At 36.6% G+C, this 14607-nt stretch overlaps 3 protein-coding genes across 5 annotated transcripts; all 3 read left to right on the forward strand.

Moving 5' to 3' along the window:
- The first annotated feature begins 32 nt into the window (after positions 1–32).
- On the forward strand, positions 33–4688 carry LOC116011131. Its single transcript, XM_031250648.1, has 2 exons — positions 33–74; positions 1992–4688. The coding sequence occupies exon 2, from the start codon at positions 2052–2054 to the stop codon at positions 4434–4436; it is 2385 nt and encodes a 794-aa protein (XP_031106508.1). The 5' UTR covers positions 33–74; positions 1992–2051; the 3' UTR covers positions 4437–4688.
- A 1897-nt stretch (positions 4689–6585) lies between these two features.
- On the forward strand, positions 6586–10866 carry LOC116011460. Of its 3 annotated transcripts, none has more exons than XM_031251027.1 (3): positions 6586–6793; positions 6886–6927; positions 8077–10866. In XM_031251027.1, exon 3 carries the CDS (start codon positions 8091–8093, stop codon positions 10608–10610), a length of 2520 nt encoding a protein of 839 aa, XP_031106887.1. In that variant the 5' UTR covers positions 6586–6793; positions 6886–6927; positions 8077–8090; the 3' UTR covers positions 10611–10866. The 3 variants fall into 3 exon arrangements, with proteins under 3 accessions (XP_031106887.1, XP_031106885.1, XP_031106886.1); XM_031251025.1 differs by having other exon boundaries at positions 6886–6917; positions 7998–10866; XM_031251026.1 differs by having other exon boundaries at positions 6886–6917.
- A 2113-nt stretch (positions 10867–12979) lies between these two features.
- LOC116011436 lies at positions 12980–14374 on the forward strand. Its single transcript, XM_031250998.1, has 2 exons — positions 12980–13619; positions 13707–14374. The coding sequence occupies exons 1-2, from the start codon at positions 13242–13244 to the stop codon at positions 14295–14297; spliced, it is 969 nt and encodes a 322-aa protein (XP_031106858.1). The 5' UTR covers positions 12980–13241; the 3' UTR covers positions 14298–14374.
- The last annotated feature ends 233 nt before the right edge of the window (positions 14375–14607 follow it).

The following is a 14607-nucleotide window of genomic DNA, read 5'->3' on the forward strand; positions in this document are numbered from 1 at the left end:
GCAACCGCCCAGGAAGCTAGGAACCAAAGTATGTTCACTCCATTTCTTTTTATGTTAGCTGCTAATGCCAAATGGTAACCCTTTTAATATTATGTTTTATTTTTGTTTTTTATTTTCTAAATTTGCAGTTTAATTTTTTTTTTTTCTATTCCGAAAATTTGTTTACTAAGAGCATCCTTATCAATTGAGTTTTTTCGTGATTTTTTAAGAGTTTTTGTAAATGTGATTAGAAAAGAGAAAATGAGTAGAGATTTAAAAAAAAAAAAAAGCAAAACAAAACATAATTTAAAAAAAATAATAGTTAATGTTGCTGTCAGGTGCCTGCGGGCGCTGCTGTGCGCAGAACGCGCACAACAAGCAACAAATAGTTACATTTTTTTTTCTTGGACTCTTAAAATCCCCATTCTTTGCAGTTGATCCCCACACACACTCTCTCTCTTCTTCTCACACTTGCCATGTAAGCATCAGATCTGACATTATCTTCATATAAACCATAGATGTAGATGCTCTAACACTATTTATTCAAAATTATTTTTTTAGATTAACATTATAAAATTAACACACATTTAATTTAGAGTGATTTTTAATCTTATATTTAAAATATTTTTAGATATGTTTGGTTTAAATTGATCAATAAATTAAATAAAATATTTTGAGATCAAAATGTGGTAGCTGAAAGTCTTGTTAAGATTACACAAAAAAAAAAGAAAAAAAAAAAGAAAGAAGATAGTGATTAGATTGAGTTTGACAGTCTCCCAAAGAGGTTCGCACAATGATCCGCAAAGAATGCCTTGGTAGTATTGGTGCCGAAAATGCCATTGTGAACAAGCGATAGATCTGTTGGTACCCTCTCCTCTTATCCAAAAAGAATATATATATATATATATATATATATATATATATATATTTTTTACTTTTAAAGTATTATATATGCAGGATTTTTACATTTGAAATCCGAACCAAATTTATATATGTATATAACATAACTAAAAATATATCCGAATTAATAGCCCATTAAGCTCACCTAAAATTTAGTTTAGATAATTTTAATATTTTTTGTTAATATTTTTTTTGGATATATATTCATTTGAATGAAATATATATAAATAACTTTTACTTGAAGTCTAATATATGTGAAATTTCAATATTCAATATTTAGATCAAACTTATATTATGATATAACATAACTAGAAATATCTAAACCAATAATCTATTGAGTTCAACCAAAATTTAAAACTTAATGTAGAGTTCAAGTTTTAATTGTGTTAATGTGAATTATATCTAACTTTAAGTGTAAGCAAATAAATTATGTTTATATAAGTAAATGCAAGTATAAAAGATAGAAAATGGTGATAAGTATAAGTAGATAATAATGAATGTTGCAATCACAATAATGAATAAATATGTAAATAGATAATTGTGAAAAATGTACTTGTGGTTATATTGATTTATAGTCAAATAGATGATAGAAATTCTGTTTTTCACTTAGGGTGTATTTGGAAGCTAGGAATTGAAAATGACTTCTGAAAAATGTTTTTTTTTTTTTATAAAACATTTCATTTTCTAGTGTTTGGTTGTATTAAAAAAAAATTGTCTTGCTGTGTTTGGTTCATTTTTCCAGAAAATGAGCAGAATTGTATAGTTAAACATTTTAATTATTTTGTTTAGAATATAATAACATTTATAATAATAATAATAATATATATGGTGGTAGTGGTGGTGATAGTCGTGGTGTGGTGGTGGTAGTAGTGGTGGCGGTGGCAATGGTGTTGGTGTTGGTGGTGGTTGCAAAAGTATAGAGCACTCCTTCAATATTGTAGTTCATTATATTTCTGTTATATATTTACATTTTTACTAAGGTTGGGACAAAATAAAGAAAGACTCTTAATAGAATTATAATTTGAATCAATAAATAACACATATCTATATATTTTTAATACAATTTATCATTAGAATTTTTTATTTTTTATTTTTACTTTTAAGTTTAAAAGAATTGACAGGCCGGCAGAGTTGCAAATTGGTGGAGACGTACGGAGTGACTAGTCCGTCCAATGGTGAGCAGACCGTGCGCTACTCCTTCTGGAGATATATTCGAATTTCTGAATTACATTTGGCAACAATGGAGCATCCAAGCCATTGTTCTGGGCAGTCTAGCCTTCCAGATTGTGCTCATTTTTTCAGCTCCTACAAGAATACGCACCAAGAACAGCTCTCGTATCGTTACTCTCTGGAGTGTGTATCTCCTAGCTGACTATATCGCTACATTTGGCATAGCCCTCATCAACAATGACAGCAAAATTGATGAATCCTCCACTTCCTGCGGTGCATTTAAAGACGACAACGCCATTGCGGCTCTCTGGGCTCCGTTCCTCTTGCTCCACTTGGGCGGGCCAGACACCATCACCGCTTTCGCTATCGAGGACAACGAGCTATGGACACGCCATTTGGTAACCATGATTGCACAGGTTCTGGCGGTTCTACTGGTTTTTTACCGATACGGCATTCTGGAGAATAATAGGTTTTTAATCCCAACAGCGCTCATCTTTATAGCCGGGGTAATCAAGTGTGGTGAACGGATCCGTTCCTTGAGTCTGGCGTCTCAGGACAGTTTGAAGAAGTCAATGCGCGAACCTCCCGATGCCGGACCTGACTATCATCAGCTAATGGAGGAGATGGCATCTAAGCAGGCGGCCAGTCTTCCCGTCACTATCGATATTAACCGTGAGAAAGGAGCCAAAGCTGATGATGTGGACGATGTTGTTGATATAACACAGAAATATAAGGAGCTGGAAGAGCTTGAAGTTATAAAGCATGGGTACAAGTTCTTCAGGATCTTCAAAGGCCTCATTGTTGATCACATGTTTAGCTTCCTGGAACGCGACGACAGTAGGAGATTCTACAGATCATTAGAGTATAATGATGCTTTTAGAGTGATGGAAATGGAGCTCAACTTCATCTACGATGCCATGTTCACCAAGCTGAGTGCTGTCCAATGCATCTTAGGCTACATTTTCCGTTTTATTAGCACTGCTCTACTTATAGCTGCAACCCTCATATTCTCCCGCCAATCGCATCACCATATACATCTGAGCGACATCATGGTCACCTATTTCTTGCTTGGCGGTGGTGTTGCCTTAGATTTGATTGCGATATTGGAGCTCATCTTTTCTAAGTGGACCATAGCGGCTCTACTTGTGGGTTCAGAGAAGAGTGTTACTGCAAGCGCCTCCGCCCCGAACTGGAGGAAAACGGTAGCCGAAGTGATTAAAACAGTGAAGGGAATCATTCCGACCAAGCGTTGGTCGGAGGAAATGCATCAATATAGCTTCATCAATCACAGCTTACACACACGAAAGTGGCCAAATTGGGTTTCCTATATCATCGACAAGTTTGGGCTGACCGAGGCGGTTTGTTCTTGTCTATATGGTAAAACTCAACAAGTTGAGGAAAAAATGAAATACCTGATTTTCAATGAGATCAAGAAAAAGGGTATGCAGGCAATCAACACAAGTTTTGGTAGGGAGATTGCTTCGTCTAAAGGAGAATGGACACTCCTTGACTATAGCAATTGCGACCCATATATTCATTTCAGCGTTAGCCAAGATGTGGACTACGATGAGTGTGTGCTAATGTGGCATATTGCTACTGAGATATTTTATTTCAGTAGTTCCAGAGCAACTTCTAGTAGTGATGATTATGGTTGTAATGCAGATATATGTAGACATATCTCAGAATATCTGTTGTATCTTTTGGTGATGGAGCGTAAAATGATTACTGTGGATAACAAATTCAGAGACACCTTCGAGGAAGCCAATAAGTTCTTCAACAGAGGAAAGCAGAAAAAAGCTGCATTGGGGAGCTACTTCTCCGCCTGTGAAACATTCTTCAAAAATGTCAAGGACTCATGCGGCTTGTACTTGTATTCCATGGTGTTATCCACATGGGAAGATATCAAGTACGTGTTTACCCTCGAATGCTTCACAACAGAGGGGAGAGAGAGGAAGCCAACCATGTGGGAAGAACACCAGTACATATTGGAAGACGAGAAAAGAAAAAAAACCTGTAACAAGCTAAAAGTAGTGAGACGACCACAAGTGATGCCGTCGGAAGTGAAGGGAGATCGAAGTAAGTCGGTGTTGTTTCATGCGTGTATACTTGCAGGTCATCTGGAGAAGCTGTGCCGTCCATCCCCAGAAGATATGTGTCCCTACACTGAAAATGAAGTGTGGGAAATGATGAGTAAAGTGTGGGTAGAGTTGTTGTCATATGGAGCATGCCATTGCAGAGGAGACACTCATGCTCAATCCCTAACCAAAGGTGGAGAGCTGCGCACATTTGTTTGGCTTTTGATGGCGCATTTTGGACTGGGAGAGCAGTTCAGAAACGACCTCGGACCCTCCCGTGTAAAGTTGATTGTGGGAAAGGAGTTCAACTAATCACACGTACACCTACTCATTCCATTGCCCTGCTTTCAATGCCCTACTATACACTTTTGTGTTTTAATCTGCAGGAAATTTGATTTAAGTGTTTATAGAAGAAAACTTATAAGACATACAGCCCTCTACTGTTTTTGGGCTCAAAATTTTTAGAGATTCAAGATATAAATAAGTTTTGATGCGCCTTGCACAGGCTCGTGTTGTAGGGCGCACATGTCAATGTTTACTATCCTATTTAAGTTTTGTTTTCAATCCTTTTGAGCAACTAACTTTTCAATCCAAGATCTGAGAGACATGACACAAGACTTCTTTCAAGGTTTCAACCATGCTTTGGAAGACAACTTTACAGCGCGGTTTACTTCATTTCTCTTTTTCATTTTCCAGGCCAGTTTTCTAATTTTCATTCTTCATTTCTTCCAATTTTCCATTTCTCTTCTCGTGCCGTCGTGCGGCCCGATGCATTTATACATATCTTGGTGGTGCACCCACTCCTAGTGCACCACAGGACACTCATAAGTACACCACAAATCGCTCATAAGTACACCACACCTGAGCACATTGTGCACCACCGAAATATATATAGTGTAAGAAATTATCAAAATGTCACTATATTTTTTTTTCATTAATTCACCACAGACCAGCATTTTGTGGTACACCACAATTGACTCAAAACTGACAAAATTCTTAACTGTGATGATATGATAATATGTGAAAGCATTTAATATAATTGATTACGTACAAATTGAAACCTATTAATAGATATTACATGATTAGTTCACAATTCGTGATAAAACAAACAAACTTAATCGATTACGTACAAATCGATGGTAAAACAAACAAACTTAATTGATTACGTACAAATCGATGGCAAATTATATCATGGACTAGGGTCTATATTGTATTGTATAGACTTTGGTCCAAAAATAACATTTAGACTCTGTATTATTTGTAGTTGACACATTTTGATGACATGTTGTACTTGTAATTGACAATTTTTGTACATGTAGTTATTATATTATTTGTCAACAATTATCAAGTTATTTGTTTACATGTACAGTTAACGGTAGATACATAATATGTTAACTATTGAGGGTACAGAACTTCTGTATCAAGGCTCATAATGTAATATGAACCACGGTCCATGGTATAACAATTGCAAATTGAAGCCTATTCATAGATCGATATTGCATGATTTAGTGCATAATTCGTGATAAAACACATACACAATCTCATTAGGGACTAAATAAAAAGTGAACTTTGATTTATGGAAGTGTGGATAATTGATAGTTTACCCAGATCTTTGAATAGCACTGATTTTACATAGAATAACGTTACTCACACGTTTAGAACAAAGATTGAAAACTGATAGAAGCTAAAAACAAAGCACAATTATCGATCAGCTTGAAGATTAGACTTCTACGGAGTATTTGTTATGACTTGGGAGTATTAAACTTGGCAAGGTTTTGGATTTCTTTTCACACATAAAAGAACATTATATTATTTAGAATAATGTTATTTTTTCCCTTACATTTACCTTGTGCCCAATAATTTTGTTTCGAGTGCACATTTTCCTTCTTCGAGTGCATATTTTCCCTTCTTCAAGTGCATTATTATGATTTATGAGCAATGTTTTCTTTGCAACAATGGCAATAACTTCTCTCCTCAGCATAACCGGTGGTTGTTTAATTTCCTGAGTCTGTCTGTCTTCTTGTGATTCGGGTCGGATGCTTTTTGCTCAATTACTCTGTCATATATATATATATATATATATATATATATATATATATATATATATATATTATAAAAGGAGTAAGGTCCTAGAATGTTGGAACGCAGAATAATGAGATACCACAGAATGCAAGTCTGTAAGACAATGGTCTTCTTGACAACTAGTGATGGCTTGTTTTGTACTATATATAAAATGCTTAAATATATGTGAGGAGTATCTTTAACTTTAATTTTTCTGTCTTTCTTCTTTAATAAAGCCAAGCATATATTTATCTATATGTTACACTTTCTCTGCACGCAGTCTCACTCTTGCAACAAAGAGATAATAATTGGGTAGGCTAGCTGTATATTGTATTAGCCAAAGCGTAGTGCACATGTTTCATGTCACTGATTTTTATTTTTATTTTTTGGCAGGGAATTACGTCTTACACACGTCTAGAACAAATTAAAAACTGGAAAAAGTTGTAAGCAAATCAGAATGGTAGGACCAATCAAATAGATGAAGGGTCTGGATTTTCTGGTTTTGCCATTGGTTTCTATTTAAGGAAATCATGGTGTGGTGATAGTCGTCGCTGAATCATATCATGCAAGGAAGGGCAACCCTCCAGGAAGCTAGGAACCCAATAGTAGTATGTTTACACTGCATTTCTTTTTATGTTTATAATATTATGTTTAGCTGCTTATGCATAATAATGGAAACACATATCTTCTACTTTTTCAGAGCAGACAATTGTGAGCTTGCTCAACATTCAGGTACTACTAAGTATGCTGTTCTTTCCCACATTCCTTTAATTATATTATTCTTTCATGTTACAGCTTTGAGAGTTCAACTTGTAACTTTTTTGAGTGATAAGGAAATTGAAACTCACAGTAGGTAAATCATCCTAGGTTAGTTGCTCCTACTAGGATTTCTTGTAACCTTGTAGTTAAAAGTTACTCCGTAATGAATAGTCTAATTAACCAACTTGGCTAGGGTTGCTCTCAATTAAATATATATATATTATCTTTTTACTATTTTACATATACACATTTTTTGAGTGACGAGAGAAATTCGCAATTACTATTCAAAAGTGTTCAGGGATAAACCCCATCTAGATTGTTTATAAATGATTGACTCAAACTAAAAAGATTGCTAGGTTGCTCAGCCCACATATAGAATTTTAAAGGCATATGTATAAGCATTTTAAAACTAAAATTTTAAAACACCCCCTGCACACTTTTACAATGTGTTACAATAATGTGTTTTGAAAATTTGCATGCACCTTGTGTTTTATCAGAAGTATATAAGGGGAGAGTATAAATTTTCATAGTATAAAACACTCCTACAACATTGTAGTTCACAATATTATAATTTTTTCATGTATGTATGTATATATAATTATAATAAAAGTCAATAATATTAGTTTGAAGCTAAATAAAAATTATGTTGGTAGTATAACTTTTTTTTTTTTTGTTCTTTTATGTTATACATTTATATATTTTTTTCCCAATTTTACTTTTCACATTTAACTTTTGATATTTTCTTTACCCTTAGTCCTTGGCGCTAATTAAAAAAAATATGTTAGCAGTATAAGTGACATTAAATATTTTTTTAATGCTTTATTTTTTATGTTATTCACTTATATCCCATTACCAATTATGCTTTTCATATATTTTTCCTTTTTGCCAATTCTACCATTACCATGAAAGTTGACCGATTAAATTTTCAAATAAAAATTAAAATTTGGTTTATTGTGTTTGCATTGGTGGAAGGGCATGACTTGATACAAAATTGAAGTCTATGTTAATAGTTGGATTGTACATTTATGTTTATATATTATTTATGCTCTGCAGGGCACTGGGTAAGAATGAGTAGTCCAAGTTCAATGGTTGGATTGCACATTTATGTTTATATATTATTTATGCTCTGCAGGGCAGTGGGTAAGAATGAGTAGTCAAAGTTCAATGGGGATGAGAGGCGCAGATGGTAATCCTGCAAATAGAAATATATTCTCATTTCTGAATGATATTTGGCAACAATGGAACATCCAAACCATCGTTCTGGCCAGTCTAGCCTTCCAGATAGTGCTAATATTTGCAGCTCCTACAAGAACACGAGCCAAGGGCAGCTTTCGTGTGGTCACACTCTGGAGTGTGTATCTGCTAGCGGACTATATCGCTACATATGCCATAGGCCTCATCAACAATGGCAGCCAAATTCAAGGTACAAATGATGAAGCTACGGAGGCTTGCGGCTCATTTAAACACATGGAACTTGCGCCTCTCTGGGCTCCTTTCCTCTTGCTCCATTTGGGTGGCCCCGACACCATCACCGCTTTCGCTATTGAGGACAACGAGCTCTGGCTCCGCCATTTGCTAAGCTTGTTCGTTCAGCTTTTCTCGGTTCTGCTTGTGTTTTACCGCTACCGGATTCACAAGAGTAGATTCTTAATCCCAACGGGGCTCACTTTTATCGCCGGGGTCATTAAGTACGCGGAACGGACCCGTTCCTTGAATCTGGCGTCCCTGGCGAATTTGAAGAAGTCGATGCGCGAGGAGCCTGATGCCGGGCCTGATTACGCCCAGCTTATGGAGGAGATGTCGTCTAAGCAGGCGGCGAATCTTCCCGTCACGATTGATATTAACCGTGAGAAAGGAGCCAAAGCTGATGATATGGACGATGTTGTTGATATGACACAAAAATATCAGGCCCTGGAAGAGCTTGAAGTTATAAAGCACGGGTACAAGTTCTTCAGGGTCTTCAAAGGCCTGATTGTTGATCACATGTTTAGCTTCCTGGAGCGGGACGAGAGTAGGAGATTCTACAGATCATTGGAGTTTAAGGATGCTTTTAGAGTGATGGAAATGGAGCTCAACTTCATCTACGATGCCATGTTCACCAAGCTGAGCGCCGTCCGTAGCATCTTCGGCTACATTTTCCGTTTCATTTGCACCGCTCTGCTTGTATCCGCAACCGTCACATTCTCCCTGTCCCTGAAGAATTCGCCGCATCATATACATCCGGGCGACATAATTGTCACGTATTTCTTGCTGGGCGGTGGTGTTGCCTTAGATTTGATTGCGATTATGGAGCTCATCTTTTCCAAGTGGACCATAGCGGCTCTACTTGTGGATTCAGAGAAGAGTGTTACTGCAAGCACATCCGCCCGGAACTGGAGGAAAACGGTGGCCAAAGGGATTAAAAGAGTGAAGGGAATCATTCCGACCAAGCGTTGGTCGGAGGAAATGCATCAGTATAGCTTCATCAATCACTGCTTACACAAGTGGCCGGATTGGGTTACCTATCTGATCGACCAGGTCGGGCTGACCGAGATGGTTTGTTCTTGTCTATATGGTAAAACTCGAGATGTTGATGAAAGATTGAAGATGATTATTTTCGAGGAGATCAAGAAAAAGGGAAAGCAGGCAACCAAAACCAGTGTTGCTAAGGAGATTTCTTCGTCTAAAGGAGAATGGACACTCCTTGACTATAATTGTGGTCCAGAAATTCATTTCAGCGTTAGCCAAGACGTGGACTATGATGAGTGTGTCCTATTGTGGCATATTGCTACTGAGATATTTTATTTCAGTAATTCCAAAGCAAAAACTCGGGATATCGAAGCTGCAGCAAAATCTGTTGAAAATAATCCTCAGCAGCCGCAGAAGAAGCAGGAGGAGAATGCGGGTGACTCATCATCAAAACAGGATAATGATGTTCATGATGCAGAGATATGCAGATACATCTCAGAATACTTGCTGTATCTGTTGGTGATTGAGAGGAAAATGACTGCTGCAGTGGCAGGCATTGTAGAAATCAGGTTCAGAGACACCTGTAAGGAAGCCACCAATTTCTTCAGCAGACAGCCAAAGCAGAAAAAAGCTGAAGGGGGGAGCTGCTTCTCCTCCTGCTGCCATTTTCTCCATGAAACATTCAAAAATGTCAAAAAATCATGCCGCTTGTACTTGTATTCCATGGTGTTATCCACATGGGAAGACATCAAGTACGTGTTTACCCTCAAATGCTTCACAGAAAAGGTGAGAAAGAGGAAGCCAACCAAGTGGGAAGAAGAACAGAACAGATTGGAAGACAAGAAAAGAAAAGAAGCGTGTGAGAATCTAAAATCAGTGAATCCACAAGTGAGGCCGTCGGAAGTGAAGGGAGATCGAAGCAAGTCACTGTTGTTCGACGCGTGTATACTTGCAGCTCATCTGGAGAGGCTGTGCAAGAGCAATGACTTCACTGAGAATAGAGTGTGGGAAATGATGAGCAGAGTTTGGGTAGAGTTGTTGTCGTATGGAGCGTGCCATTGCAGAGGAGACGCTCATGCTCAGTACCTAGGCAAAGGGGGAGAGCTGCTCACATTTGCTTGGCTTTTGATGGCGCATTTTGGGCTGGGAGAGCAGTTCAGAATCGAGGCCGGACACGCCAGAGCAAAGTTGATTGTGGGAAAGGAGGACATCAACTAAACTAATCACTTTCATTTTATTCATTTCTGCTCTGATATGCTTTAATCTCATACCATATCGGATCGAGGCCATCCAATAAATCTGTAATCATCTCATCTTTCTCCTCCGATCCGATATATCCAAAGCATTTAATTTCTTTAATTTCTTAGTTACTTACGTTGTAATAGCAGCTGGCATTATATTGTTCTGATCTACAAACTGTTACATTATTGCTCATAATTAAAGTGTTCCGTATCTGGAATATCTCTTTCTCATAGTCTCATCTGAAAGTAATTGCTCCTGGAATGAGATGCTGTGTCAATTTGTAAGATATATGGCCTTCTTCATGACTTACGTGGTACGTAAATTTTAGCAAGAAGTATCTTAGCTTTTTTTTTTTTTTTTTTAACTTTATGAAAGGCAAGCATATATAAAGACATTCTTGCAACAAAGATCGAGAAGATGAGGTAGGTCTCAAATAAACATATACTCCGTATGTTTTACGCCACTGGGTTTTTGCGTCTTTCAGGCGTTTAGAATAAAAACGTATGTTCTGGAAAAAGATAAAAAGCAAAGCAGAATATATTATGAGGTTAGGGGACTTTTTTAGGACCAATCAAATATATAAATGAATTGAAGGGTCTGGATTTTGTATTATTTGCAGTTTAAGGAGCACTTCTGTGATAGTGGTCGCCATTCGTCTATGTATATGGAAATAATCGTATCTTGCAGGCTTGACAATATATTGATATATTCGTCTCTAAATTATGCAAGGGAAACCCTCCAACGTAACTTTGCTTTAAAGTGATATTCAGATTGTGTTTTTATTGTTATTAACATATTATGTTTATTAACTAAAAACACATAATATGTTAACTACATACACATAATTTTTAGATCAAAGTCACAATACAAGGTGGACCTTGGTCTATATATGGTATAACAATTGTTAAGGTTATTAGTTGGCCCATTAGGTCAGTTGTTATATCGTGGACCATTGTCCAAAAACGGCACCATTTCTTTCTTAAAGAAGTGATTGTCGTCAAGTCTTAACGGAGCTCCGTAAATGAAACTACAGTTCATCTCAAAACATACTGCCTCACATTTGTTTTTATATTATCAAATGAAATTGTAGATATATCAAAATAAAAATGTAATTGTGTTGAAAAAAAACTGCAGTGTATATAAAATGAAACTGAATAATAGTTTCACATATCTGAGTGTATATTGTCCAATGAAACTATAGTTATATCGAAATGATACTGTAGTTGTGTTGAAAGGAAACTGAATAACAGTTTCACATATTTAAGTATATAATGTCAAATAAAATTATAGTTATATAAAAAATGAACTGTAGTTTTATGAAAATAAATATTATTATGTAGCATAAACAGAATAGACAAGGCCCGAAATCCAGAGACCACGTTGAATCCCTGAGATCCAGCATGGCCCAATCCCAAATCCGAAGTGTGAACGAAAAGTAAAACCCATAGCCATGAGATTGGCCCCCCGGATGCACAGATCAGACACTGGAACCATTCAAGCAAATGACACCATCTCAGCTTAGACAAATAACGGCCAGAGTGTTATATTTTAATTAAATTTTTATGAGTGGTAAATCATATATGTATATAATATATATGTATATATATATATATATATATATATATATTTATTATTTGTGTATACATAATTTGAACTATAAATTTTAATTATTTATATTTATTAATGTTTTAATATTGACATAAATTTTTGTGTATTGTGCATACAAAATGCTAGTGATTATATAAATGTTTACATCAACTTCTATCATATCATTAGCCCATGTAAACCTAATATGATATAAATACACGTAAATTAGAATTAATTTCATGTTATGTAAATATATAATGTTTTTAAATGATTTATATAAATAAATAATTATACTAAATAAAATCAGCAAAAATCAAGCTTAATAAGGGTTAATAGACTCAACTTATTTGTGTGACGATAGAATTTTGTAGTTACTACTCGAATGTGTGCACCCAACAAATGACTATAATAAGAAAAACTAGTCTAAGTTATCTATATATAACTGATATACACAAATCAAGAAGGCAAAAAGACCAATGATCACACATACTAAACTACATCATAAAGTATATATTAAGAAAAATTTTCAGAGGGAAAAATATCATTTTCCTTTACATGATTTGAAAATGTCAGGAAAAAAACAAACAAATAAAAACACAAAACAAAAGTTTCTCTTACTATACATTTGGATGAAAGTCCGATATCTTTGCTAAGATATATATTTTTAAGCGGTTGTGTTTTTTTTTCCCTTTGTTTTCGTTGGTTTAGATAATAACGAGAGAGTATAGTAATTGAAGAAGGAAAGCCTCATAGTATTCTGAAGCGGCTTTGCCTAAGTATTCCAGAACGGCAAAGCCGGCCATTCGATCTATTATATTGTTTTACGAAACGCCACTATAACCGCCCACTCCACGTTCCTTCATTTTCTCCGACACAGATCCGCCACGTACCACCCCCCATTCGATCTCCTAAATAAACGCCACGCACTTCTTCTATATCATTTCCTGTCTCCTAAACCCGGTCTGTTTTTTTTCTTCTCTTTTCTCCTCTCTACGCGTCTTTTTCCATCATATCACTTTTATGCATGCATCGTATTGTGGTGCGGTGATGAAGACGCGAGGGAAGGGCAAGATCTTCAAGTGTTTGAGGCCCGCAACTGCCGACGAAGGCTACTTTAAACACTCTCGATCATGCGATAGTTTCGCCGATTTTCCCGAGTATTCGTCGTCCGGATCGGACCATGGAGGAGGAGGAGGACGCGGCGGTGATGGTTCCTCCACCGCCGTCGTCGCCGCCGCCGGAGATCCGAAGATTTTGAGACATTTGACTATGAGAAAGGCTACACATGCAGATCGCTCCTCGGACGTCGACGCTCCTGATGATCCTAACGCTCGGAAAGGGAAATTCCCTGGAAAATTCCGTCGCGTCCTTAAGGCCGTGTTTTTTGAAGCATCCTTGGTACATACCTTTATATATCAATTCGATAGATATTTATTAATTATCAAAATGAGTACTGATGGATTTCAATTTTAATTTTAATTTCAGTTAAGGAAACTTCGAAAGACGGATTCTTCGTTGCCGGCTCCGTTTAGATCTCGATCGAGCAGTAGCACTAATCTATCATCATCATCATCGAAATCGAAATCGCAGAGGATGTCGAGGAGTGAAAGTTTTGCGTCGATGGGACAAACAGAATCATCAGAGAAATTTTCTAGGATAAATTCATCAGATAGTTCTTCATCACGGTTATCTTCGTCGTCTATGATGACCGCGAGAGAGTTATCATCATCATCATCATTATCGCCGTGTCCAAGTGTTCCGCGCTGTTCTCTGGCGTGTTGTTTGGACCGGAACAGATCCATTTCGTCAAGGACGAAGCAGGTGCTGCAGCAGAAGCTTGAGCGCGGGCGTTACTGTTGGAAAGTTGGATGTTGTTGTTTAATTCTTTGTTTATTAGCTTTGCTGTTTTGGGGTAAAGCGCTGGCGATTGTTTTCATTTCTGCGTGGCTTTACTTTGCTCCTCTTTATTTCAAATCCGCCATTGATCCGCCGCCGTTGTTTGAGCCCAGTGAATCTTGCATGATTACATCAACCAGGAACCGACCTCGCCATGCCAGAAGACACAGTGGATTTTGATCATAACCGCCGAGGATATTGCAGTTTTTTTTTTCTATTTTTTTGCGGGAGCATAGGGGACGCCATTGCCTAATTGGAAACTGTTCTCTTTTTTTTTTTTTTTTTTGGAAATTTTAGTTTATAATTTGGAAATTGTACATCGATATTCAATTAATGGGATAATATAATGATTCTTCATACAAATTTCATATGCATACTCTGTTACATACGTTAAGTTCATGCATGGTGAAAACTTCATGTGTAGAGTGGGGTTTACTAAAACATTGCATGCACACCTCGTTTGGTATGTAAACTTAATTTTACACATTTA

This window comes from Ipomoea triloba, chromosome 2, assembly GCF_003576645.1.
Source record: "Ipomoea triloba cultivar NCNSP0323 chromosome 2, ASM357664v1".
Classification (NCBI taxonomy): Eukaryota; Viridiplantae; Streptophyta; class Magnoliopsida; order Solanales; family Convolvulaceae; genus Ipomoea; species Ipomoea triloba.

Excerpts from the sequence above, each read along its gene's own strand:
- LOC116011131 (XM_031250648.1), top strand. The coding sequence starts at position 2,052 with ATGGTGAGCAGACCGTGCGCTACTCCTTCTGGAGATATATTCGAATTT.
- LOC116011460 (XM_031251025.1), top strand. The coding sequence starts at position 8,049 with ATGTTTATATATTATTTATGCTCTGCAGGGCAGTGGGTAAGAATGAGT.
- LOC116011436 (XM_031250998.1), top strand. The coding sequence starts at position 13,242 with ATGCATGCATCGTATTGTGGTGCGGTGATGAAGACGCGAGGGAAGGGC. Across the intron at positions 13,620-13,706 it reads TGTTTTTTGAAGCATCCTTG|TTAAGGAAACTTCGAAAGAC; the intron begins GTACATACCTTT and ends TTTTAATTTCAG.